Here is a 24564-nt window from a genome sequence, read left to right on the forward strand (position 1 = left end):
AACCCAGTAACATGAGTCACAGATGACGGGAGAACAAACCAGAGTGAAAACCCAGGACTGCGTCCCGGCCGCTGCGCCATGCGCCTCTGCTTACCACAGGGCAGAGCAGGCCCAGGCGCAGACGGGCAGGTCCACTGGTGAGAGATGGGTGGGCAGCCCGCGGCGTCCGTGAGCCTGGGGGGCTGCGGGAGGCAGGAGGCCACCCACTCACCTTTCACCGGCGGCTGGACAGGAGCGCGGCCCAGGGCTGGCGTTTTGTGAGGAGCGTCAATGACGTCTGGGGACACCTGCCACGGCTGCAACATCGTTCACAGCACCTGGGGCTCCAGCGGCGACACCCCAGGTGCTGATATCCCGACCCCCCATTCCTCCCCAAGCAAGCCCTCAGTTGCTACCTGGAAATCAGGGAAAACAAGGATGCAGTTCCCACCCCAGCATGGAGCCCGCGTCCTGCCCAGGCCCTGGCCTGGCCCCAGTATGAGCGGTCCGGGCCAGGCTGGGTTCCACCCGACCCTGTGGGACGACACGCAGGCTGCCCCCGTTCACAGCGTGCCCAGGGCCACGGGGGACAGCAGACCTGCACTGTGGACTCAGGACGAAGAGTGTTTCAGGCCGCTGGGATGCTCGTGCCAGTGTGTGTGGGGGGGCACACACCAAGTGTCCGGAGCAGGAGAGCCAAGGCTGGCGGAATGGATGGAGCGAAGCGTGCAGAGGTCAGAGTCCTGCAGGCCTGCGTCATCACCTGAGGTAGGCCCCGCTGCTCCGCCTCCAGGGACCCGGAAAGAATGGGCGTGCCCTGGGCCCGAGGGGGAGACACCTGGAAAGGGCCAGGCCCCCTGCCACCCAGGGCTGAGGCTGCTTCTCCAAGGTGTGTGGCCATGTCGCCCCTCTGACCTCTCCGGCTGCTGCTGGGGGTGACCAGGGCACTGCAGCGCCCCGGACACTGCAAAGCTCATCACCACCCAGAACCCTCGGCCAAGGGCACCCAGACTGCCCTGTGGTCCCCGAGCTTTCCAGCACCCCCCTACCCCCACCCCGCTGCCGTCTCAGGCCGTCTGCTCCTCTGGGAGCCACTGAAAAGGAGAGTTTGAAAAACCAAAGTCCTTTTTCCCCCAAAATATTCTTTATTCTTGCATTACATTTGTGTTTCCAATTGTGAATAAAAAAAATGCTTAGAAAGTGATTACAAAACAATGTGAGTGGACACGAGGCGCACTCGCCTTCTCTGCGTGAGACGACCTGGCCTGGCGTCGGGGTCGGGTCAGCCTGCCTGGGCTCAGCTGGGCTTCTCACTCTCAGAATCTAGAAAACAAAACCACCACAGCTCATTACAGGCCCGACTGGCCGCCCCGGCCTGGGGAGTGGGGCTCCGTTCCTGGGAGGCCTGCCCTATGCCCGCCGGCCGCCCACACACTAAGCAGCTCCCCGAACCAGCCAGGACCCCCAGCCCCCCACCCCCGGGCGGTCAGGGGGAGACCTGCCTCCGGCTCCCGCGGCACAGCCTCCACGAGCTGCCCGGCCTCGGCCCAAGGCCAGCAGTGAGCGGAGGCACCCAAGGCAGCCGGGGGTCCCCACTCCGGAGCAGAGGCCCCAGACCCGACTGCATGGCAGCGGGAGTGGGAGTGAGGCCTGCAGATGGGCGGCCGCCTCGCCGGTGGACAGAAGGCACTGTGACCCCAGCTTGTGAGTGCAGGGCCCAGGCCACGGAGCGAGAGGCCAGAAACACACGCTGAGTCCCACAGGGCGGGGGAGGGGGGAGCGGAAGGGGGCCGGTCAGGAGGAGGACCCTTCCCAAACCCAGCCGGCACCTGGCCCTGTGCCTCCCGTACAACAGAGGCACTTCCATGACCGTGGGTGGCTCAGCCCCAACCCTCCTCTCACAAGGCTAGGTCTGGCCCTCCCCCTGCAGGGCCCGCCAACGCAGCTTTCCTGGAAACAGCCCCTGTGGACAGGGGTGGGAATCCCGTTTGGTTGACCATGAGGCTCACGCAGTCCATGGACAGAGCCCCCGGATCGGCACGCAGCTCAGGCTCAGAGAGGTGGAGAGTGAGGAGGCCGCCCTCCTCGGGGCCCAGGCGCACCCGCGGGTGGAGCAGAGGCCCGAGTCCACAGGACCCCACTCACGTCTCCCGAGACTGACTCCACGGGCGACGGCGCCCCTGCCGCCCGCCCACCCGGCTGCCGCCTCCTGTCCTCCCTGTGAGGCTCGCTGCTTCAGCTTTTATGTGGACACAGAGTAAGAAAAATGTGGTTTCACACTATTTTCCAACAAAAATGTTTATTTTTCTCCTTCATATACAGTCTCCTGGGGATTCTGTGCCACTGGCCCTGCGTGGACAAGGCCGAGCGCCAACACTCCCGAGGGTGCAGTGGGCTGCAGGGCGCGGGTGGGGCTTCCAGACATAAAACTCAACAAGAGACGAGGGGCCCCTCATGGAGAAAGAAGTGGCGCGCGCGCAGCCGGCAGAAGATGCTGCACAACCTCCCCACAAGTCAATCCTCACTGAACTGACGGAGTAAGACAGACACCAAAGCAAGTGAGCCGTGCTAGCGAGGTCCCAGGACAGGTGTCTGCAGTCACAGCTGCGCAGCCCCCAGGGCCTCCCGAGCAGTGGCCAGTGAGGGGCAGGGCCTCCAGCTCCCGCCAGGCTCCTGCTGCCCTGGGCCAGTCCCACTGCCCCTTGCTGGGCAGCCATGGAATCTGGAGAGCAGCCTGGGGCTCCAGGGGTGGGGGAGGGGATATGCAGGGGTAGAGCAGGCCATAGAGGCTGGCACAGGCAGCCCCAGGCCTGGGGAAAAGAAGGAGGCCAGCAGGAGGAGGGGCGCCGAGCCAAGGGGGTGCTGTGTCTGCAGGAAGGAGGCAGCTCCCAGGAGCAGACACCCTCACCTCCCAGCTCACAGCAGTCCTGCCTGGCTGTGGGCCCGAGGGCTTGTCGGCTCACCTAGCACTTTCCAGCAGCTTCCACACAGCCAAACACAGCTGCTAACGTTCCTCACTGAGACAAACGCACGGCCGGGACCACGCACCCTGGCGCCGGGCAGTGCCCGCCTGCAGCTGTGGGTGTGCCCATGTTTGCGCCCAGGGACGTGGAGCCAGAGAGGCCTCCTACACGCAGGAAGCAGGGCTCCCCACCATCTGCAGCTCTTCATAGTCAAGGTCACTAGTTCAATTTTAAAAAATGACCACTTACAGCACCTAAAGGTCAGACTGCAGCTTCCGATTTGTAAACCACTGATCTCTCTCTGCAACTTAAAATGGGAAATAAGGTATCAACACACAAGCCTGTTGTCAATGAAATACTCCTTTTCCTGACATGATTTTACACATCTCTTTCCATCAGTGAACAGGAAAACTGGAGTCCCAGGCACTGTAATCCTGCAGGGCGATTACAACGTGCTAAGCTTCGATTCAAGTACAGAAAGTGGATGCAAGACGGTGAGTGTGGCCTATGGGAACCTTGGGGGTAAGTGGGGTCAGCAGCAGGCCCTTCCCTGGGCACCTCGGGCAGGTAGGGCAGGAGCAGCAGGCCAAACCACAGCCCGACTCCTATGGGCATTCAGTTCAACACGTTCCGTCTGGCAAGTGGCTAGACAGAGCTACAGGATCCACGGCCTGGGGCCCGGCATGCTGACCACAGGTGGCCACAGGAACTCAGGAAGCATGGGCCCCCCGGCTGTGCCCACGCCCGGCCCCCAGGTAGAGCTCCGGTTGCCAGCCTGGGTGGCCCAGGGACCCCAGGACACAGGAGCTGGAAGCGGGCTTCTATACTGGCCCAGAGGCCATGCACAGGGTGGGGTGGAGAGGCCAGAGAGGGCAGTACCTGGCATGGGCACGGGCAGGGCCAGGGCAGTTCCAGGAATGACCGTGGTGGGTAGAGGGCCGGACGCCAGGGCCAAACATGGTGTCCCCACTGCTGCTCGAGGTGTGTTCATCTACAAGACAAGAAGGGGGGGCACATGTGGCTGGATCAGCTGGCCTCCAGCGGCCCGGGTCCTGCAGTGTCCCCATCCTCAGGGGACAGTGTCCCAAGACCTGCCATGGGCGCCTCCTGACAGCAGACACCAGTGTGACAGTGAGGGGCAGGAAGCAGAGGCCTGCCTTTCCGCACTCTCCAATCTGCAGCCCGGGCACCTCTGGGCCAAACTCCCGCCATTCACAGGCCAGAGCCACTGCGGAGGCCAGACCTCTGAGGGCATCGCGAGAGACCACGCACCCCAACCCAAGGCCTCCTATTTGACTGGTCAGTGCCGTACAGGGTGACAGAGCCCAGGAGCTGTGAGGGGCAGTGCCCAGAGTGCGAGCCAATGACAGGGCAGCCCCCTGCTCCCCACACCCCAGAGCAGAAGTGCGGGGGCGGCGGGCAGTGAACAGAGAGGTCGGGAGGCCAGCAGGCTCTGAAGCGGAAACCTCAGGAGCTGCAGCAAGAACAGAGGCCAACAAACTTCAAATCCCCTAACCCAGTGTTAGCAGATCGAATCCAGCAACTAAAAAAGGTAAAACCTCACCCACTACGGGGTGTGCCCCGGGAACACCGGAGGGACAGCCGCGGGCGCTCTCGCTCTCGCTCTTCCCCCAGACCCTCTGCTCCAGCCCACAGGCGTGGGGAGGCCCAGCCGAGGCAAGGGAAGGAGTGGAAGCACAGACGGAGAAAAAGCAGAACCAGCTTTATTCACAGATGACAAGATTGTGTATGGAGAAAACCCCGAAGAGTGAACAATTTCTAGAACTAACAAGCAAATTTAGCAAGACTGCAGGTTACAAGATACAGAACTCAGCTGCATTTCTCTGCTAACATACACCTGCAGAATGAAATTTTAAAACAATACAATTTACAACTGGCATTCCAAACCATCTACTCCCGAGGAATGCATTTACTGAAATATGTATAACAACTTTACACTGAGCCCTACAAAACTTAGCTGAGAGAAAATAAAAAAGACAAATGAACAGATATGTCAGGTTCATAGGAACACTCAATACTGTTACTATGTCAAATCTCACCCAGTTAAACAAAAAAAACCCAAAACCCCAATACAATCCCAGTTAAAATCCCAGCAGGCAATTCTGTAGCAATTGATGGGCTGTTTCTAAAACATACATGGAGATATTAAGAACCTAGAAAAATCAAGAACTTCTTGAAGAAGATCAATGCTGGAGGTCTTACACAATCAGATAGGAAACTTACTATGAGGCCACAGTGATTCGGAGGGAGTAGCATTGCCACATGGATAAAAGAATGGCTCCGTGGAACAAGACAACGACTTCAGAACATGGGCCTGCACAGCTGCTGCTGAACAAGGAACATGCTGTACGCCTGGAGCTGTGCGTGGGGGACCTGAGCCCACATCACATCACACACAGAGCTAATCCGAGGTGCTCACAGGCTGGCTGCAACAGCGGACACGGAGACTGTCTCCTGGTCTTGGAAGAGATACGATTCCTTAAATAGGACAAAAATATTCCTGAACATAAATAATTTGATAAACAAAATTAAAAGGCCTGCCATTTCACTTTCACCATAAGATGTAGAGAGCGCCTGGGAAGGCACATGGGCATTTCTTTAATTATTGTCAGCTGCAGCCAGTGGCACTGGCAAAGCCATGTCCTGGAAACACACTTTGCCAAAAGCCAGGTGCCAGGAGGTAGGTTTTGTTATTTAAATCCAGCCGAGTACCAGGAATGAATACCCAAGAATGCACATAATCTCCTTTGTCTTGACTTTTAGTAAAACTTCCTGTTTTTTTGCTGTATAAAATAAACACGCTGTATTGGCTCGGGGTCCCTGTCCCTGTCTCATCATCAGAGGACAGTGGTCCCACCCGGCCCCAGCTTTTTTTCTTCCATCTCTGTGTCTATCTCTTTCTTTCATTTTCCCAATCCCCAGCCGCCCCTACTCAGGAACCGGCCTGCTCTCTAGCCATGCTGGATGCGGAGAAGAGAGACATATTTACAATAAGAAAACAGAGAAAAGCCACAGACTAGCAGAAAAACCCACATCTCAGTGACTGAGCAGGTCAAGCCTGTGCTGTTCAAGGCCAGCTGCTGTTCCAGCGCAGTGGGGACCCATATACAGAGGCTGATGACAGTCATATATGGATTTTCAGCGGCATGGGGGTTGGCACCCTCAGCCCTGGCACTGTCCAAGGGTCCACTGTACATGGTGAAGGATAGACAAAGAACTCCAATAAGTCAACAATAAAGAGTTATTTCAACTTTTAAGTTGTTTTTAAACAAAAACAATAAAGAACCTACTTCTAAGGCTTCAAATTCTTTTTACAGATAAATTTTCAAATATACTATCCCCCACGCATTTTACAAAAGTCACAAGAAAAGACAAGGTAATACTAGGTGAAACAGAAAACGGAAACTATAAAATACGAAGTGGAGGAGAAAGAAGACTGAGAATTTGGACACAGAACTGGAGACTGTAAAGATATCCAGAATAAAGTATCAAGAGACAAAAGATGTAAGAGATCAAGGATAGAGTGTGGCTCAGCTGGTTGGGCATCCTTCCATGCACCAAAAGTTTTCCGGTTCAATTCCCGGTCAGGGTACATGCCCCGGTTGTGGATTCAATCTCCAGTAGGGCCAGTGCACGATGTAGCCAATTGATGTTTTGCTCTCATACCAATGTTTCTCTTTCTCTCTCCCCCTCTCCCTTCCTCTCAAAAAAACCCCAAAACAATTACAAGTGGACTGGAGTCTTAGGATGAGAGGCGAGTGCAGCAGGAGCAGTATGGGAACAGATAATGGGGGAAATAAAATTTGATCAAGAAATCAAGCCCTTATGTTCATAGCAGCACAATTCACCATAGCTAAGATCTGGAAACAGCCTAAGTGCCCATCTGTAGATGAATGGATTAGAAAACGGTGGTACATCTACACGATGGAATACTATGCTGCTGTAAAAAAGAAGGAACTCTTACCATTTGCAACAGCATGGATGGAACTGGAGAGCATTATGCTAAGTGAAATAAGCCAGTCAATGAAGGAAAAATACCACATGATCTCACTCATTCATGGATAATAGAGACCGTTATAAACTTTTGAAAAATAATAGATACAGCGGCAGAGCTGCCTCGAACAGACTGTCAAACTGCAGGGGGAAGGCCGGGGAGGGTTGGGGGGCAGGAGGGAGGGGGGTAAGAGATCAACTAAAGGACTTGTATGCATGCATATAAGCATAACCAATGGACATAAGACACTGGGGGGTACGGGAGGCTGGGGGATTGTCAAGGGGGGGGGGGATAAAATGGACACATATGTAAAACCCTTTGTAATACTTTTAGCAATGAAAAAACAAAAACAAAACAAAAAACAATTATAGAGAAAAAAAAAAGAAAAAAAAGAAATCAAGCCCTGGCGTCATGAAGCCCTCTGAAGTCTAAGCAGGATAAAAATTTATATTCTTGGGCACCACATAACAAATCCTCTGAAAATTAAACTATTAGAAACCAGAAGAAAAAACATTTATTATCTCCAAAGGAGCAACATACAGATTGGCAGCTTACTTCCAACAAAAACAAGTGTAGCTAAATAACAATGGAATGAAAATGTCAACATGAATTGTATAACTATTGAAAATATCCTCCAAAAATGCTAATGAAATAAAGACACTTTTAGACCAAAACTGAAAAAATAGTCACTGGTACACATAAAGGATCTTCAGAATGATTCCAGATGGAAGACCAGAAGCAAGAAGGAATGAAATGGCACAACTGGTAAACATGGAATGGATAAAAACTAACTGTATAAAAAACTGCGTTGTGGGATTGAAAGACCATACATAATTTAAACAATAAATGCCAGGAGGGAAGTAAATGCAGTCAAAATGTTTTATGGTCTTTGTAGTGTCTAGAAAATGGGTAAGAAAAAGATAGACTTTCATAATTTACATTAAATGTAAATAAACAAAATAATTTAAAGAGAGAAAAAATAAACAGACCCAAATTATGTGCTGTTTACAAGAGCTACATCTAAAACAAAGGTATAGGAAGACTGAAAGTAAAAAATGGGAAATCATACACCATGCAAATAATAATCCAATACAACCTAGTACAGTTATAACAATTTCAGGCAAAGTATATTTAAAGGCAAAAATAATAACAGAACACAGCTGGCGTGGCTCAGGGGTTGAGCACTGACGCATGAACCAGGAGGTCACAGTTTGATTCCCAGTCAGGTAACATGCCCAGACTGTGGCTCAATCCCCAGTAGGGGGAGTGCTGGAGGCAGATGATCAATGATTCTCTCTCATCATTGATGTTTCTATCTTTCTCCCCCTCTCCCTTTCTCTCTGAAATAAATACAAATATATTTTATTTTATTCTTTTAAAATATTTTTATTGATTTTAGAGAGGAAGGGAGAGGGAGAGAGAGATAGAAACATCAATGATGAGAGAGAATCATTGATCATCTGCCTCCAGCACACTCCTTACTGGGGATCGAGCCCACATCCCGGGCAAGTACCCTTGGCTGGAATTGAACCTGGGACTCTTCAGTCCTCAGGCCGACACTCTATCTACTGAGCCAAACCAGCCAGGGCAATAAAAATATATTTTTTTAAAAAAACATCATAATAGAAATACTTGGTAATATTAAAAGTTCAACTCACAAGTCAGACATGATAAATCTAAATTTGAATATACCCAATAACATAGCTTCAAAAAATATACAGCAAAGACCAAAAGAACTACAGTAAGAAATACACAAACCTATGACCATGATGGCAAATTTAAAAATTCCTCTTTCAATAACTGACAGAATATACACAAACACACAGAAACTCATTAAGAGTGATGTCAGCAAAACAGAAGAGTAGGTAGCTCCAAACTTTCATCTTTCCACAGAAACACTGAAAGAACAACCAGAAACTGTCAGAACTAACTTTATCAAAACTCCAGAAAACAGTTAAAGGTTTGTAGCAATCAAGTAGAAGCAAAAGGCAAATAAAGAAAAAGGCAACATTGTGAAAGTAGAAAAGCACTGTGGCATTTTACTGGCCCGTGGCCCACCCCCTCCCTGGCTTTACAGCTATCTTGAAGAAGGCAGCCTGCATTCCCAGTGTGGTACCTGGTCCATGGTTCTGGAGGGAGCAGAGATCTTATTCACAAATTATTTTGTATGTCTGTCCTAATCTGTCTGGAGGCCACCTGAAGGGCTGACACAAGGTTCGCATATCTCTGCCTGACCAAATGTGGAACTCTGTCAGGGCAGAAAAATGGCGTGTATGGTTAAAAACATTGCAAGACAATCAAAACATCCACAATTGCTCAGAGCCAAAGATCATGACCGAGACAGACATACGCAGGCGGCCTAAAGCCAGGACAGGAAAGCATGCAAGAGAGCTTCCTTGGGATATTAGGGCATTCACAGTGTTGTGTACTCGGGAACCTAGAAAGCCATGTGCACGCCCAGAGCAGGACCCTGCGCAGAGAAGACCTGAGCAGGCCCTAATCTTCACTATTAGTCTCAATGGAAGTAAGAAGTAAAGGCTCGGGCAAATTAAGCTCCTGGTGTTCAAGAAAATCTTAGTCAAAACAATGGCTAAACACAAGCTAAGTCTTCAACAAATAAAGCCAGCAAATACTGGGGGAAATGAGAATTTGATTTTCATAGTTACTACCTACAATATTCAAATGTCCTGTTTTCAATATGAAATCACAAAACATGCAAACAATTAGAAAAGCATGTCTCATTCAAAGGGGAAAATAATTAGCAGAAACCACTCGTGAAGAACTCCAGATTTTGGACTTACTAAATAAAGACTTAAATCAGCTGTCTTTGTTGTTGCTATAGTTAATCCTCACCTGAGGATAATTTTTCCACCAATTTTTAGAGAGAGTGGAAGGAGGGGAAGAGACAGAGAGAAATATAGATGTGAGACAGACTCATCGATTGATTGCCTCCTGCACATGTCCCGACCAGGGCCAAGGATCAAACCTGCAACCGACCTCTGTACTCCTGACCGGAACTGAACACAAGACCCTTCAGTCTGGGGACCAACGCTCTATTATCAGACCAAACAAACTAGGGCAGTGGTCGGCAAACAGCAGCGAGCGAGCCACATGCAGCTCTTTGGCCCCTTGAGTGTGGCTCTTTCACAAAATACCACCTGCGGGCGCGCACGTAAAGTGCGATTGAAACTTCGTAGCCCATGCGCATAAGTCGGTTTTTGGCCTGGGCGAGACTATTTTGAAGAAGTGGCATTAGAAGAAGGGGGGGGTGTTGGTCGGTTGGGCGACGGGAGACGTGGTGCAGGCGGGCCGCGAGATATGCAGTGTGGGGGAGGCACGCGTGATTCATGCATGAGTTGAGTGAGCCAGTCAGTCAGCAGTCTTATTGTGCAGTGGTTAGTGCTAGTCACGTTGGCAAATCGCGCGCGGGCGACAAAAGTACCTACTCGAAGCATAAAGTTACCTGTATTTTTCCAACTAGCTGCAAATCCTACAGGTATTTTTGTCATCAAAAATGTAAGAATTGTAATTATTTTGTGTTGGTGGCTTTATTATTATAAAATGAGGACTTTTTAGCAAAGGCCAGCTTATTATTATAAAATGAGGACATTTTTAGCAAAGGCCACCCTAATTAAGTTAATAACAATGTACCTTCAATATAGTTTAAGTTTAAAAAATTTGGCTCTCAAAAGAATTTCAATCATTATACTGTTGATATTTGGCTCTGTTGACTAATGAGTTTGCCGACCACTGGGCTAGGGCAAATCAGCTATCTTAACTATGCTGAAAGAGCTAAAGGAAACCATGGACAAACAGGAAACCAGGAAAATGACAAATGAACAACATGAGAATATCAACAGAGACAGAAATTATAAAAGGAACCAAACAGAAATATTAGAGCTAAAATACAAGAACTGAAATTTAAAATTCTACTGGAGGGAACCAACAGCAGACAGAGCAGGCAGAGTACATAATCACAAACTTGAAATCATACAAGTGAAATTACGGAGTGTGGGAAACAGAAGGAAAAAAAGAATGAAGAAAAGTGTACAAAGCTTAAGGTACCTGTGGGATACTGTTAAGTGATCCAACTTATGCATTATGAGCATCTAAGAAGGAGAAGAAAGAGAGATGGGGCAGAAGAAATACCTGAAGTACAGAAAGAAAAGACTGTCAACCAAGAATTCTACATCTAATGACATAATGCTTCAAGAATGAAGGAGAAATTAAGACTCTCAGCTAAACAAAAACTAAGAGAGGTTGCTACTAAAAAATCTGCCCTACAAAAAATGCTGAAATGAAGGTATAATAGGCAGTAACTCAGAGCCCTATGAAGAAAAAAGAAAGTAACTACACAGGTGAATATGTTGGGCTTTCATTTTAATTCCTTGTTTCCCATGTATAACTTAAAAGGCAAATGCAATCTATACTGATAAAAGGGTAATATGCTAATTAGACCAAACATCTTCAGGACTTCCTTCCGGACAAAACCACGGTGGTGGGGGCCGAGGCAGAGGTGGTTAGGGGTGATCAGGCTGGCAGGGGAGGGCAGTTGGGGAAATCAGGCTGGCGGAGGGGGGCAGTTAGGGGTGATCAGGCAGGCAGGCGAGCAGTTAGGAGCCAGTGGTCCTGGATTGTGAGAGGGATGTCTGACTGCCAGTTTAGTCCTGATCCTGGGCAGTCGGACATCAACCGAGGGGTCCCAGATTGGAGAGGGTGCAGGCCAGGCTGAGGGACACCCTCCCCCCATGCACGAATTTTGTGCACCGGGCCTCTAGTCCTATATAATAAAAGGGTAATATGCAAATAGATCGAATGGCAAAACAACTGAACAACCAATCAAAGCATAATATGCTAATGATATGCTAAGGCTGCTCCAACCACTAGCTATGATGTGCACTAACCACCAGGGGGCAGAAAGTCAACTGGTCAACCAGTTGCTATGACGTGCACTGACCACCTGGGGGCAGATGCTCCGACCAGTAGGTTAGCTTGCTGCTGGGTTCCAGCTGATCGGGACTGAGTGAGATGGGCCAGACACACCCTGGAGCCCTCCCTCAGTCCCTCCCCACCTGATCGTGCACTGGTGGGGCCCCTCAGCTTGGCCTGTGCCCTCTCACAATCCAGGATCCCTCGGGGGATGTCAGAGAGCCGGTTTCAGCCCGATCCCGCAGGCCCACTCCCCTTGGGAGGGCGCCAGACACAGGGCTCCTGGCTGGCAATCTGGGCTCATGGCTGGCGAGCGCTGCTGCGGTGGTGCGAGCCTCTCCCGATCGGGACTGATTGGGCGCGAGCCCGCAGCAGGCACAGTGGGGCCGGGATGAGCAGGAGCGGCAGGTAGGAGCTGAAGGTGGCGTTGGACTGCAGATTTCAGCCTGATCCCTGCAGGCCATCCAGAGGGACCCCACCAATGCACGAATTCGTGCACAGAGCCTCTAGTAAATAATAATTATAAATATATGTTAATGGGCACACAACATTTAAAAATTCAACCCTAGCCAGTTTGGCTTAGTGGATAGAGTGTCAGCCTGCGGACTGAAGGGTCCCGGGTTCGATGCTGGTCAAGGGCACATGCCTGGGTTGCCGGCTCGATCCCCAGTGGGGGTTGTACAGGAGACAGCCAATCAATGATTCTCTCTCATCATTGATGTTTCTATCTTTCTCTCCCTCTCCCTTCCTCTCTGAAATCAATAAAAATATATTTTAAAAAATTCAATCTGTGACAAAAACAATACAAAGAGGGTAGGATGGAAATATGTAGGAGCAGAGTATTTATATACTATTCAAAAGAGTTGGTATTATTTAAACTAGGTTGTTATAAATTTAACATGTTAATTGTAATCCCCTAAAGGTAAAGAGAAAGGGAATCAAAATTATGTACTACAAAGAACAATCAAATATATTTTTAAACTTTTAAAAAATATATATTTTTTTTGTTTCAGAAAGGAAGAGAGAGGTAGAGATACAAAGACACAAAGAGTTGAAAGTAAAAGGATGAAAAAAGAGAGCTGGGTGGCTATTTTATTATCAGACCAAGTAAATTTTAAGTCAAAAAAGGTTACAAGAGACAAAGAAGGACATTACATTGGATCCATCAAGATATTTAAATTTAAACATATCTAACAACAGAGCTCCAACTTAATAATGATACAAAGAGAGAGAATTAAAGAGAGAAATAGATAATGCTACACTAATAGTTGTAGACTTCACTATTTCACTCTCAATAAGTAGAACAACCAGACCTATCAGTAAGGAAAGAAAAGACCTGAACGTCACCGTAAGCCAATTAGCCCTAGCCTCCACCCTACAATAGCAGAAAATACTTTCTTTTTGATATTTTTATTGACTGAAGAGAGGAAAGGAGAGGAATAGAGAGCTAGAAACATCGATGATGAGAGAGAATCACTGATTGGCTGCTTCCTGCATGCCCCATACTGGGGATCAAGCCCATCACCTGGGCATGTGCCCTGACCAGGAATTAAACTGTGACCTCCTGGTTCATAGTTGATGTTCAACCACTGAGCAACACTAGCTGGGCCAGAATATACTTTCTTTTCAAGAGCACATGGATGATACTCCAAAACAGGATATCTAGTAAGCCATGAAACAAGTCTTAATACATTTTAAAAGATTAAAATCATGAAATTAGAAATCAATAACAAAAAAATACTAGAAGACTGATACATGTGCAGAAATTAAACAACATACTCTTCACCAAAGGGCCAAAGAAGTAATCATAGGAAAATCAGAAAATACTTTGGGACAAATGAAGAGACAACACATCTATATTTGAGATAAAGAGAAAGAAATTCTCAGAGGGACATTTACAGCTGTAACTCCTACATTAAAAAAGGGAAGATCTTAAATTAATAACGGTATGTTATAATAAAAATAAACAAAATAAAGAACAGAAAAACAACCGAGAAAAATCAATGAAACCAAAATTAGCTCTTTGAAAAGATGAACAAATGGACAAACTTTTAGCTACCAAACTGGATAACTCACATAAAACAGTTTTCTTTTACCATAACTCACTCAAGAAGAAACAGAAAATCTGAATAGACCTATAACAGTAGTGAAATTGAATCAGTAATCAAAAACCTCTCAAAAAGGAAAAGCCCAGGACCAGATGACTTCACTGGTGAATCTACCATCTAAAAAAGAACGAACACCAATCTTCCTTAAACTCTTCTAAAAGTTGAAGAGGTGGGAATACTTCCTAACTCAATCTATGTGGCCAGCATTATCCTGATACCAAAACCAGATAAATACAACACAAGAAAATTACAGATTAATACCCCTGATAACTATTTACGGCAAAAACTTCAATAAAATATTAGCAAAAAGAAGAAAAGATATATATTAGCAGAATGAACTCAGTAGCATATTAGAAGGAGTATACACCATGACTAGATGGGTTTTATCCCAGGAATGAAAATCAATGTGATATACCATTCAAAATTAATGCAGACAAAGCATTTGACAAAATTACCACTCTCTCATGATAAAAGCACTCAAGAAACTAGAAATAGAATGCACTTCCTCAATATGATAAAGGCCAGATATACATATCTAAAAAACACATAACTAATACCATATTCAATGGTAAAAGATTTAAAATTAGAAACAAGACAAGGATCCTTGCTTTTGCCACTTCTATTCAATATAGTATTAGAAGGTCTAGCCAGAGAAATTAGGCAAGAAAAAAATAAGTAAAAGGCAACAATATTGGAAAGGAAAAGTAAAATTATCTCTATGCAGAGGTGACATGATCTTATGTGTAGATGACCCTAAAAATCCAACAAAAAAATTGTTAGAGCTAATTCAAAAAATTTAGAAAAGTTTCAGGGCACAAAATCAGTTGTATTTCTATGCATGAATGATGAATAATCTAAAAAATAAATTAAGAAAACAATACATTCACAATAGTATAAATAAGAATAAAATTTAGGGGTAAATATAAGGAGTTGAAAGAGTAACACATTGAAAACTAAAAAACATTGCTAAAAGAAATTAAGAAAGACATAAATAAAGCATCCCATGTTTATGGATTGAAAGACTTAGTATTTTTAATACTTTAATACTACCCAAAGTGATATACAGATTCAATGCAATCACTATTAAAGACTCAATGGCATTTTTTCAAAAAAAATAAATAAACCATCCTAAAGTACATGTGCGCGCGCACACACACACACACACACACACACCCCATTAGGATTCTCGAGGGATGGCAAATAACCAAAATAATCTTGAAAAAGAAACACAAAGTTGGAGGACTTACATTTCCTGGTTTCAAAACTTACCATAAAGCTACAGAAATCAAAATAGTATGATACTAGCAAAAGGACAGACATATAGACCAATGGAATAGAATAGAGAATACAGAATTTGCCTTTGCACATATGGTCAACTGATTTTCAGCAACAGTGCCTGGTCCATTCAATGGAGAAAGGACAGTCTTTTCAACAACTATTGCTAGGAAAACTGGATATCCACATACAAGATAATGGATTAAAGGGATAAACATAAGAACTAAAATTATTAAACTCCTAGAAGGAATCATAGGGGAATCTTCATGACATTGGATTTGGCAATGATTCCTTGGATATGACACCAAAGACAGAGGCAACAAAAGAAAAAAATAGATAAATTGGTCTTCATGAAAATTAAAAACTTTTGTGCATCACAAGGCACTATTGACAGAGTAAAAAAGCAACCCACACAATGACACAAAATACTTGCAAAGCATATGTCTGGTAAGGTATTAATCTCCAGAATACAGAACTCCTAAAACTCAACAACAAAGAAAGCAATGCTATTTTAAAATGGGTAAAGGACTTGCATTGTTATTTTTCCAAAGAAGATATAGAAATGGCCAATAAGCACATGAAAACATTTCAACATGACTAATCATTACAGAAATACAAATTAAAGCTACAATGAGATACTACACTTCGTACCCATTAGGATGGCTACCATTTAAAAAAGAAGACTATAGAAACTATTGACAAAAATGAGGAGAAACTGGAACCTCTGTGTATGTTTGGTGGAACATAAAATGGTTCAACCACCGTGAAAAACAATTTGGCAATTCCTCAAAAAATTAAAAATAGAATTACCATGTGATCTAGTGATTCCCTTGCTGGGTATATGCCCCAAAGAACTCAAAGCAGGGTCTCAAACATGTTCATAGCAGCATTATTCAAAATAGCTAAAAGGCAGAAGCAATCCAAGTGTCCATGGATGGATCAATGAATAAACGAAATGTGGTATATACACATGGAGTATTATTCAGCCTTAAAAAGGAAGGACATTCTGACACATACTACAATATAGATGAACCTTGAGAGCATTATGCAAGATAAAATCAGCCAGTTATAAAATGATAAACACTGTATGATTCCACTTATATGGGGACTGGACCTAGAATAGCCAGATTCATAAAGACAGAAGGTAGACGGTGGGTGCCAGGGGCGGGGCTCCTATAAAGAGCTATTTTCAATGGGTACAGAATTTCAGTTGTGCCAGATAAACCAATTTTGGAGAGGGATGGTGGTGATGGTTGAACAACAATATTAATGTATTTAATGCCAATGAACTAGCACTTAAAAATGATTAAGATGGCAAATGTTGTTACATGTATTTCACCACAATCTTTAAAAATTAGGGGAAGGAATGAAGTTCTAAAACATGCTAAACACGCATGCACCTTGAAGACACGGAGTGGAGAAAGCCAGATGGAAAGGACAATGCCATGTGGCTCCACGTCCATGAGGTACCAGCCGTGCGCATGCAAGGAAGCAGGAAGCAGGAAGCAGGAAGCAGAAGGGGAGTTAGGGGCTGGGCAGCCAGAGGCCTGGAGCAGGGCTATTCCTGATGAGCCGCTTCTGTCTGGCTCATAATGAACATGGTCTAGATGTGGACAGTGTGATGGCTGTACAGCATTGTGAATATTCTTTTTTTAAAAATATATTTTATTGATTTTCCACAGAAAAGAAGGGAGAGGGAGAGAGAGTTAGAAACATCGATGAGAAAGAAACATCGATCAGCTGCCTCCTGCACACCTCCCACTGTGGAGGTGCCTGCAACCAAGGTACATGCCCTCGACCGGACTCGAACCTGGGACCTTTCAGTCTGTGGGCCGATGCTCTATCCACTGAGCCAAACCGGTTAGGGCTGAATATTCTTAATGCTGCTGAATCACACACTCAAAATGATTAAATTGGTAAATTTTGTTATTTAGATTTATCACAAAAAATAATAAAGAAAGAAACAAACAAAACCATTAGTAAGAATCTCAGCCATCTGAGCAGCAGGATTGGCAGCTGAGGGAGGGCGAGGCTGGGCCCAGGCTGAGCAGCGTGGGGCCAGCGGCGGAGCGGACGGCCTGTCCAGGTGTGGGCTCCGCAGGGCCTGGGGCCACGGTAAGGGTCTCAGCTCTGCTGCAGAATAAGGAAGAATGGACATGAGGAGTCAGACTAACAGAGGTGTGCCTGCCAGGAGGTGCTGCCGGCGCCAGGAGAGAAGTAAGCGAGGCTCGGGCTGGGAGTGGCCCTCTGAGGGGGTGGAAGGGGCGGGCCTCCGTCCCCCACGCAGCAGTGACCAACACTGACAGCCTGGGTCAGACAGCCAGCCCCGCAATGTTTAACAAACTGAAATCACTAAAGTTTGACCTCATCAGTTCAATTAGGCAAAAAAACCCAACAAAACAAAACAAAACAAATAAATGGTTAATACAAAGATCACGAGGAAATTAATAACTATAGCATTTAAAATCATTGTGGAAATTGCAAATATTTTGAACTGAAGGTCAAAGAAAATGCTACTTGGGGCTGCAGCTAAAATAATTAGAGGGAATTTCGCAGCCGAAAGCCTGTGCTATAAGAGGAAAAAGGCTGCAAATCAATGAACTGCACATCTCAAGAAACTTTCTAGAACAAAAATGACAACCGAAAGATAGAAGGAAAGAAATAATAAAAGGAAGAAATTCATGAAACATACAATAATGAATATCATCAGAGCCAAGGAGAGTTCCTTGAAAAGGCGAATGCCGTTCATAAGCCCTACAGCAGTGATGGCAAACCTTTTGAGCTCGGTGTGTCAGCATTTTGAAAAACCCTAACTTAACTCTGGTGCCGTGTCACATATAGAAATTTTTTGATATTTGCAACCATAGTAAAACAAAGACATATATTTTTCATATTTATTTTATATATTTAAATGCCATTTAACAAAGAAAAACCAACCAAAAAAATGAGTTCGCGTGTCACCTCTGACACGCGTGTCATAGGTTCGCCATCACTGCCCTACAGAAAGGGAGTGTGCACAGCTGCCTTGCTGCAGACCGGGGGAAAGGTTATGAACTTAAATGCCAATTAAATTGAAAACTTCGATAAATTTAGAGAAGTACCAACTGCTAGAAAAGCAGAGTTTAACAGAAAGAGAAACTCCACATGGTACTAAAACTATAAAAGAAATGGAATCCATGAACGAAACCTTACCCTCATGGGATGGAGGCCTGGGATAAAAAACAGCAAAAAGTCAATCACAGCGTGCAGGCAGGAGGCACACGGGAGGTCACTGCAGAATGTTAAACTGTCCCATGTGTTTGAAATTTTTCAAAATAAAACGTCATAGGAGAACCTTCCCACACTCAAAAAAGAACTTCCAGCCCAGACAGTGTCCCCAGCGAACTTTGCTAAACATTTCAGAAAGAGCACATCTTGCACAAACTCCCCGGGAACACTACGAAGAGGGAGCGCTCCTCCGGCAGGGCAGACACACAGCCCCGACACAGGAACGCATCACGTGACAAGGTCAGCCAACAGCTCCCGGCTCCTGCCCACCTGCTACGGGTATACCCGAGCCCAACAAGGGGTGCCCCTGAGGGCAGTGTGCAGGCCCCCTACACCTCTAGCCTGAGGTCACCAGACCCGGAGCAGCCCACCTAGATGTGCCCATGCCAGGCTGCAAGCTGCTGCTCTGCTGAAATCTGAGGTCCCAGCCCGGCAGCCATCCTGTCCCCTTGACCCCGGCACGCCCCACTTACAGCCCGAATCTCGCCGGAGGCGGGGGGCCAGCCAGCTGTCGCCTCCATGTCGTGCAGCTTCTGCGTCTGCTTCAGCTGGTTGAGTGACGGCTTCAGCTGCGGAGCCCCCGCCGTCTGGCTGGCCCACTGGTCCACCAGTCTGTGCAGGTCATCCGTGAACGTGCCCTTCTTGTTGTTGCTGTTGTTCACCTGCGCTTGGGCGTGCAGGGCAGCGGGAGGGCCCGGCTCAGGACCTGGGGCCAGGCTGCTGGTGGAGGACCCTGGGGAGGCACACACAGGCAGCGTTGGCGGCCTCGCCACCAGCAACAGGGCCAGCTGCATCACTCAATGGTCTCGCGCAGGCCAGGCAACAGCTTGCTTCAGGAGATGGTCTGATTAGGAGCCCACGTGCCCATTGTGGGCGTGGTGAAGTGCTTCCGCAGGCCACAGGGGCCTGGGCTGTCACCCCCTCATCAACCAGCAGGGGCAGGGCCTGCTGCCGCAGCCTCAGGCAGCATCCACTCTGTGCCCGTGCTGCCTGGCCTGCCAGACCCGGGAGAGCTCGGGAAGGAAACTCCTGGCGCAGATGGGAGGCAGCCTGTTGGGGCCCTCCACGCTCAGCTCTGTCATTAGGATGCCAAGGGGCTGCTCAGGGCACACAGCTGCTGCTGTGGGTGGATCGCTGGCATTCCTGTGACTTCAGTGGCCTGGTGTTTGAATTTAAGACACAGAAATTGCACCTCTCCTCGCCAGAGCATTGGGGGAGGTGCTGATCAAGGGCACAAGCCTAGAGCTTTCCACCCGCAATGGGCCCGCCACCTGGGAGCCACCTGAGGCTGCCACCAGCAGCTGGAGCGGGAGGCCCGGCCGAGGCTCGGAGAGCTGGTCAGAGACACGGCCCTCCCCATGGCACTAGAAGGTGTATTTTAAATGACCCAAACAGGGTGTTTTACTTTAAAAAAATGGTGTGCCCTCCCTTTCTTCAACATATAATTTCTGGTTGGCAATTTTGAATAGGCCACTTTATTAAAGTTCTGCATTTAAAAATAACCTAACAACCATCTCTTCAAACAAGCTATTGCAAAATGTAGTCTACTTTAGTGTTTAGCGACAAAAAGCAGACACGACAGTTATACGTTAGTAATGAGATTCTACACACGAGCTGTATCTACATGAATGTTTCAGCCAGAAAAGAAAAAAGAAAAAAAACAAAAAAAAAAAACGGCGTGAGATGAGCAGCGGGCAGCCCAGGTAGGCTGGTCTCGCCCTGCCCCGCACCCTCCTCTGGCGCTATCCTTAGCGCCTCACGGAAATACTCTCTGCGGTTTTGGAAAGGAGCCAATCAGAGGTTGGTAATGTCTGCTGCTCCAGCCTGTTAGATGGGAACTGGCTGGAAGGCACAGTCTCAGACCCATGGAGACGCCAAGGGGCACCGCCAGTGGCTGCCCCACCAGGCAGTGGTGAGTGGTGCTCACAGAGGGCGGGCACAGTGCAGGCCCACGCCTGCCTGCCCGCCAGCCCTGTGGTTCCAGGCGGCCGCGGAAGCCAAGGGGCACTAGCCACAAGAAAGGCCATGCGATGGAGAGCGGACGAGTGAAAAACCGATAATTACGACTGCTGTGCTCTTTGCCTAGACAGAGACGCTTCAAGGCAGACCCTGCAAGGGAGAGAGAACGACACAGACCACAGGGTTAGGCCAGACAGTAGCACGGGACAAGCCACACTCTAAGCGAAGGTCATCGGTGTGCGAGGAGGAGTGGTGGCCAGCAGGCCGGAGCAGGACGGCCTCGGGCTCAGGGTGCCCCTGGCTCGGGGTGCAGCTCCGCACGCTCGCTGAGGGCGGAGGGGCAGGCCAAGCCCACGTTCAGAGAGAAGAGTGTGTATCTCTAGAAACATATTCCAAAAAGGAAAAGAAAAGAAAACCAAACCAAGAAAAGGGCAGAGCTCACCACCTGGCTCTAAGGTAGGGCTCTGGGAGCCCCTGGCCACTGGCTCTGGAGCCGACCTGGCCCTCGGGCCATGGGGTTTTCCAAGTGCAAAAAGATACATTGCTTTGCGGGCTGAGGCCAGCGCGGGCAGGAGGGAAGGCAGGGTCCTGTCCAGGGTGGGAGAGGCAGGGACGATTCTCTTCCACTGGGTCTTGTCTGGTATCTCCTACCCAGCAGGCAGGGCCAGGCCCCACCCCAGGCTGCCGACCCTGGGGTCCCAGAGCCTGACCTCAGTGTGGGCGGGTCCTGACAGAGCGGGAGGGACTCCGGGAGTCAGGAGCTGAGGTGGGACAGGCAGGAGGCTCGGCATCCCCAAGGTCACTCAGCAAGGCTGCGCCAGCGGAGGGTCTGGGTTCCTGCCCACGGCCCTCACAGCAGCAGGCCCTGCGCACAACCATGCTGCTCCCGGAGGCGCTGCAGCCCCCAGCCCCCAGCACGAGCCCAGGAAGGCAAGCCACGCGCCCTGAGTGAGGGCAGGACAGCCACCGGGCTCCCATCCGCCTGTTCTTCAGTCCATCCTGCCGTCTCTAACGAGCACATAAAGCAAAGGGACAAGCAGCACCCAGACCCACCCCGGGGGGTGGGCCTTGAAGGGCCTGGGCATCTGTGCTCCCCACGGGCCTCCGGGCCGCAGGCGCTGGCCACCCAGAGCCTATCTGCACGCTCCCCGTCACGCTCTTGGAGTGGGAGCCTCAGCGTCAAGACCGCAGCAGGCCCCAACCGGCGACCCAGAACATGGGACAAACGCCAGCCGGGTCTCCAGCCGAACCGAGTTCTGAGCGGGCCGCCGGGCCACCGGGCTGGAGTTCTGGGGCAGGGCTGGCTCCTGTCCTCCCGTGAGACGGCCACCACGCCAGGTGCCTGCTCAGACCCCCAGAGGGCCCTCAATGGAAGCCCACACAGACCTCACCGGAAACCCAGGGCCGGGGCGGCCACCAGAACACTGCTCAGGGTGCAGAGCCGTGCAGGCCCCACCCCACACCGACAGGCCGGCGAAAGCCAGAGCACAGTGGCTCCAGGCCCTCCGCTGACCTTCAAACACAAAGCAGCCCTGTCCGGCCATGCTCCGCGCTCACGCCCCGGGCTGAGGCAGAGCAGCCACCGTGTGCTGGAGCGCACAGCCCTGCCCCTTCGGCCTCTCCCAGGGTCTGCGCCTGCCCACGCCTGCCCTGGATGCTCACCGAAGCGACTGGACCCTGCACTGCGGTACACCTGGCTCCCACCCACAAGGCCTCGGTAGCAATGCAGGGCACCAGGAACCACACGGGGCTGACACAGGCCCCACAAGGAAGCCCGAGGAGGCCTCGGGGGCACAAGGGAGAATAGCAGACCAGCTCCCACCCGCCCCTAGTTTCCTGTGGAGTAGGGTGTCCCCGACAGGACTCTGTCCTCAGCCAAGGCCCTGGGAAGAGACGAGCCAGCTTCCAGGCCCCAGAACACTCGGGAGTGTCCACGTGGGTGGGACAGCTGCTCTCCTGCCTGAGGGCAGCACGGAGGCCGTGCAGTCTGTCCTATGCGGCTCACGGCTGCAGGGGTGCCGAGCGGCCCGCCTTCGCCCCACATTCACCCTGCACAGGCACAGGGGCTGCTCCTGGTGTGGACAGCCAGCCGGCTGGGTGCCTGCTGGGCACCTGCCCCCACCTCCCCGGCCTCTGGCTGGCTGCCAGGCAATGCCTCCAACGTGAGGGTGCCTGCTACTTATAAATGGGCCAGGCCCACAGACACCCACACCTGCCTCTGCCATGTGCTCACATGCTGCCACGGGGCCGGGCCCCGCGGGGCTCCCCACCCCATGATGAGGCCCGTCGCTGAGGGGTGGTGCACCCCGACAGCGGCAGTGCGCACTCGGTTCTGCAGAGAGGAAAATGGGAGAGCACCAAGGTACTGCTCTGGGCGTCTACTAGTATGTACTGAGCCACCAACTTCTCAAGCTGAGGAAAGGGCCAAAACTGGTTTGTGGAGCAGACACTGGGCAGCAGGTGCGTCGGCTCTGCCCCGGGGCTTCACCCAGCAGCCCCGTCTGGGACACACAGGCCCAAGCACAGGGGTCAGCCCCTCAGCCAGCCTGCGGGCCAGCGCTCACCAGTCGGACCTGCGCGAGTGAAGGTGCGGGGGCCGCATGTGGGCTCTCCTCCTCCGTCCCCCTGGGCCCGCTCCCACACCCACCGCAGCAGGTCCTCACAGGGAGGGCAGGGGGAACACACCAGGCTCAGGCGGGCCTCGGGGTCTGCACAGGGGCCACGGGCCCCAGAGACAAACTTGCTGCAGCCTGGACACCGGGCACGTGGCCAAAGGCACGGAGCACACGCTGGTCCGTGTGCAGAGCGAGTCCCGGAGGACGTGAGCCCTGCCTCTGGTCTGGGGGAGCCGAGGCAGGAGGGCCAATGAGGAGCGTGGGGCCTGCACTGGGCCCTCCTGTCTGGGGCATGGAGCCGTGAGCGCCCCTGCCGCTCTGCTGGGGCTGGAACAGCCAGGACCCCTCCCTAACAACAGGACACCAGGACACGGTCACTTCCACAACCGGCTCCGGCCGCCCCAAGCCGTTCACCTGGGCAGGGGGCCTGCAGGATGAGCAGCAGCTCGACGGCAGCAGGGTCTGCCCTGCTCAGGGCCGCCCACCTGAGCTGCTGAAGCTGTGCCCACCTTGCTCTCGGCCCAGGCCTCCCAGCGCCTGGCACTGCCCTCAGCTCCGCGGGGCCACCACCCATTAGCCACCTCTCTCATCTCTGAGTCCTAGGGGACCTGGGGCCTCTGTGCTTCAGAACTTTACACAGAGTTGACTGTCTCTTGTTCCTTTCAGGAGGGGGAACCGAGACCATTCTCTGCTTTCCCTCCGGCCTAGGCCAGGCTTGCAACCCTGACTCCAGCTCCGCTCCGCCTCCCCATGGCCAACCTCTCAGCCCTCCCAGACCCTGTCCCGCCCCTGTCGTGTGCCCCTGGGGCACCAGGCACCTGCAGACAGGAGCTCCAGGAGCCGAGGGCCGGGTGGGTACCAGGACCGAAGGGAGGGGCCCTGGGTGTTCCAGCCCCAGCAGTGTGGCAGGGGCGCTCACGGCTCCATGCCCCAGACAAGAGGGCCCAGTGCAGGCTGCACACTGCTCACCACAGCCTCAGAGCCAGCGGGCCACTTCACGGCCTGAGAGCCGGATGGGCTGTGCAAACAGCAGGGTCATCGCCTTCCCAGCACCCGAGGGAGCAGGCTAACCAGGCAGCGGGTGCCACCTGAAACCCACCACTGGCCAGGTGGGTCTGCGCCAAGCTGTGCCTCACACCTTCCTTTCCTCCGGGCCAGGGCAGAAGCAAAGCCTAATCTCCTTGTCCCTGCTGGGCCTCAAACTTGTCTTTTATGTTGGAACAATAAGTAATAGTGAAAAAAGAGAAAACCCTAAAAGAGAAAAGCAGAACCAGGTGGCTCTGCAGGGAAAGTGGTGATGGCCTGAGGCTGGTGCTGCTCACAGGCTGGCTTTCCTCCAGGCCCCAGGGAGGCCCCTGCTGGCAGGTACTTCCCACAGAAATGCCTGGGAACCCAGGTGTGCTCACACCACAGCTCCCGGGCAGCCACGCACAAGGCAGAGGAGTGACAGAGCT

The 24564-nt window shown here is 50.3% G+C and overlaps 1 protein-coding gene across 12 annotated transcripts in view; it reads right to left on the reverse strand.

Annotated features, from left to right (window-relative positions):
* Positions 1-1134: 1134 nt before the first annotated feature.
* The window catches only part of WNK2 (WNK lysine deficient protein kinase 2), a 124087-nt gene continuing 100657 nt past the window's right edge, over positions 1135-24564 (reverse strand). For 3 of the 12 annotated variants that reach the window (XM_036302387.1, XM_036302386.1, XM_036302382.1), the window contains 3 exons: positions 20601-20645; positions 19010-19269; positions 1325-3933 (listed from right to left, as the gene is read on the reverse strand). In XM_036302387.1, coding sequence (XP_036158280.1) covers positions 3598-3933; positions 19010-19269; positions 20601-20645 — 641 coding nt within the window. In that variant the 3' untranslated portion in view covers positions 1325-3597. Of the gene's footprint in view, positions 1303-1324; positions 3934-19009; positions 19270-20600; positions 20646-24564 lie in introns of those variants that run through there. The other 9 variants (XM_036302379.1, XM_036302378.1, XM_036302390.1 and 6 more) reach the window with 6 other exon arrangements.

Source organism: Myotis myotis, unplaced genomic scaffold (genome assembly GCF_014108235.1).
Source record: "Myotis myotis isolate mMyoMyo1 unplaced genomic scaffold, mMyoMyo1.p scaffold_m19_p_31, whole genome shotgun sequence".
In the NCBI taxonomy this organism is placed as follows: domain Eukaryota; kingdom Metazoa; phylum Chordata; class Mammalia; order Chiroptera; family Vespertilionidae; genus Myotis; species Myotis myotis.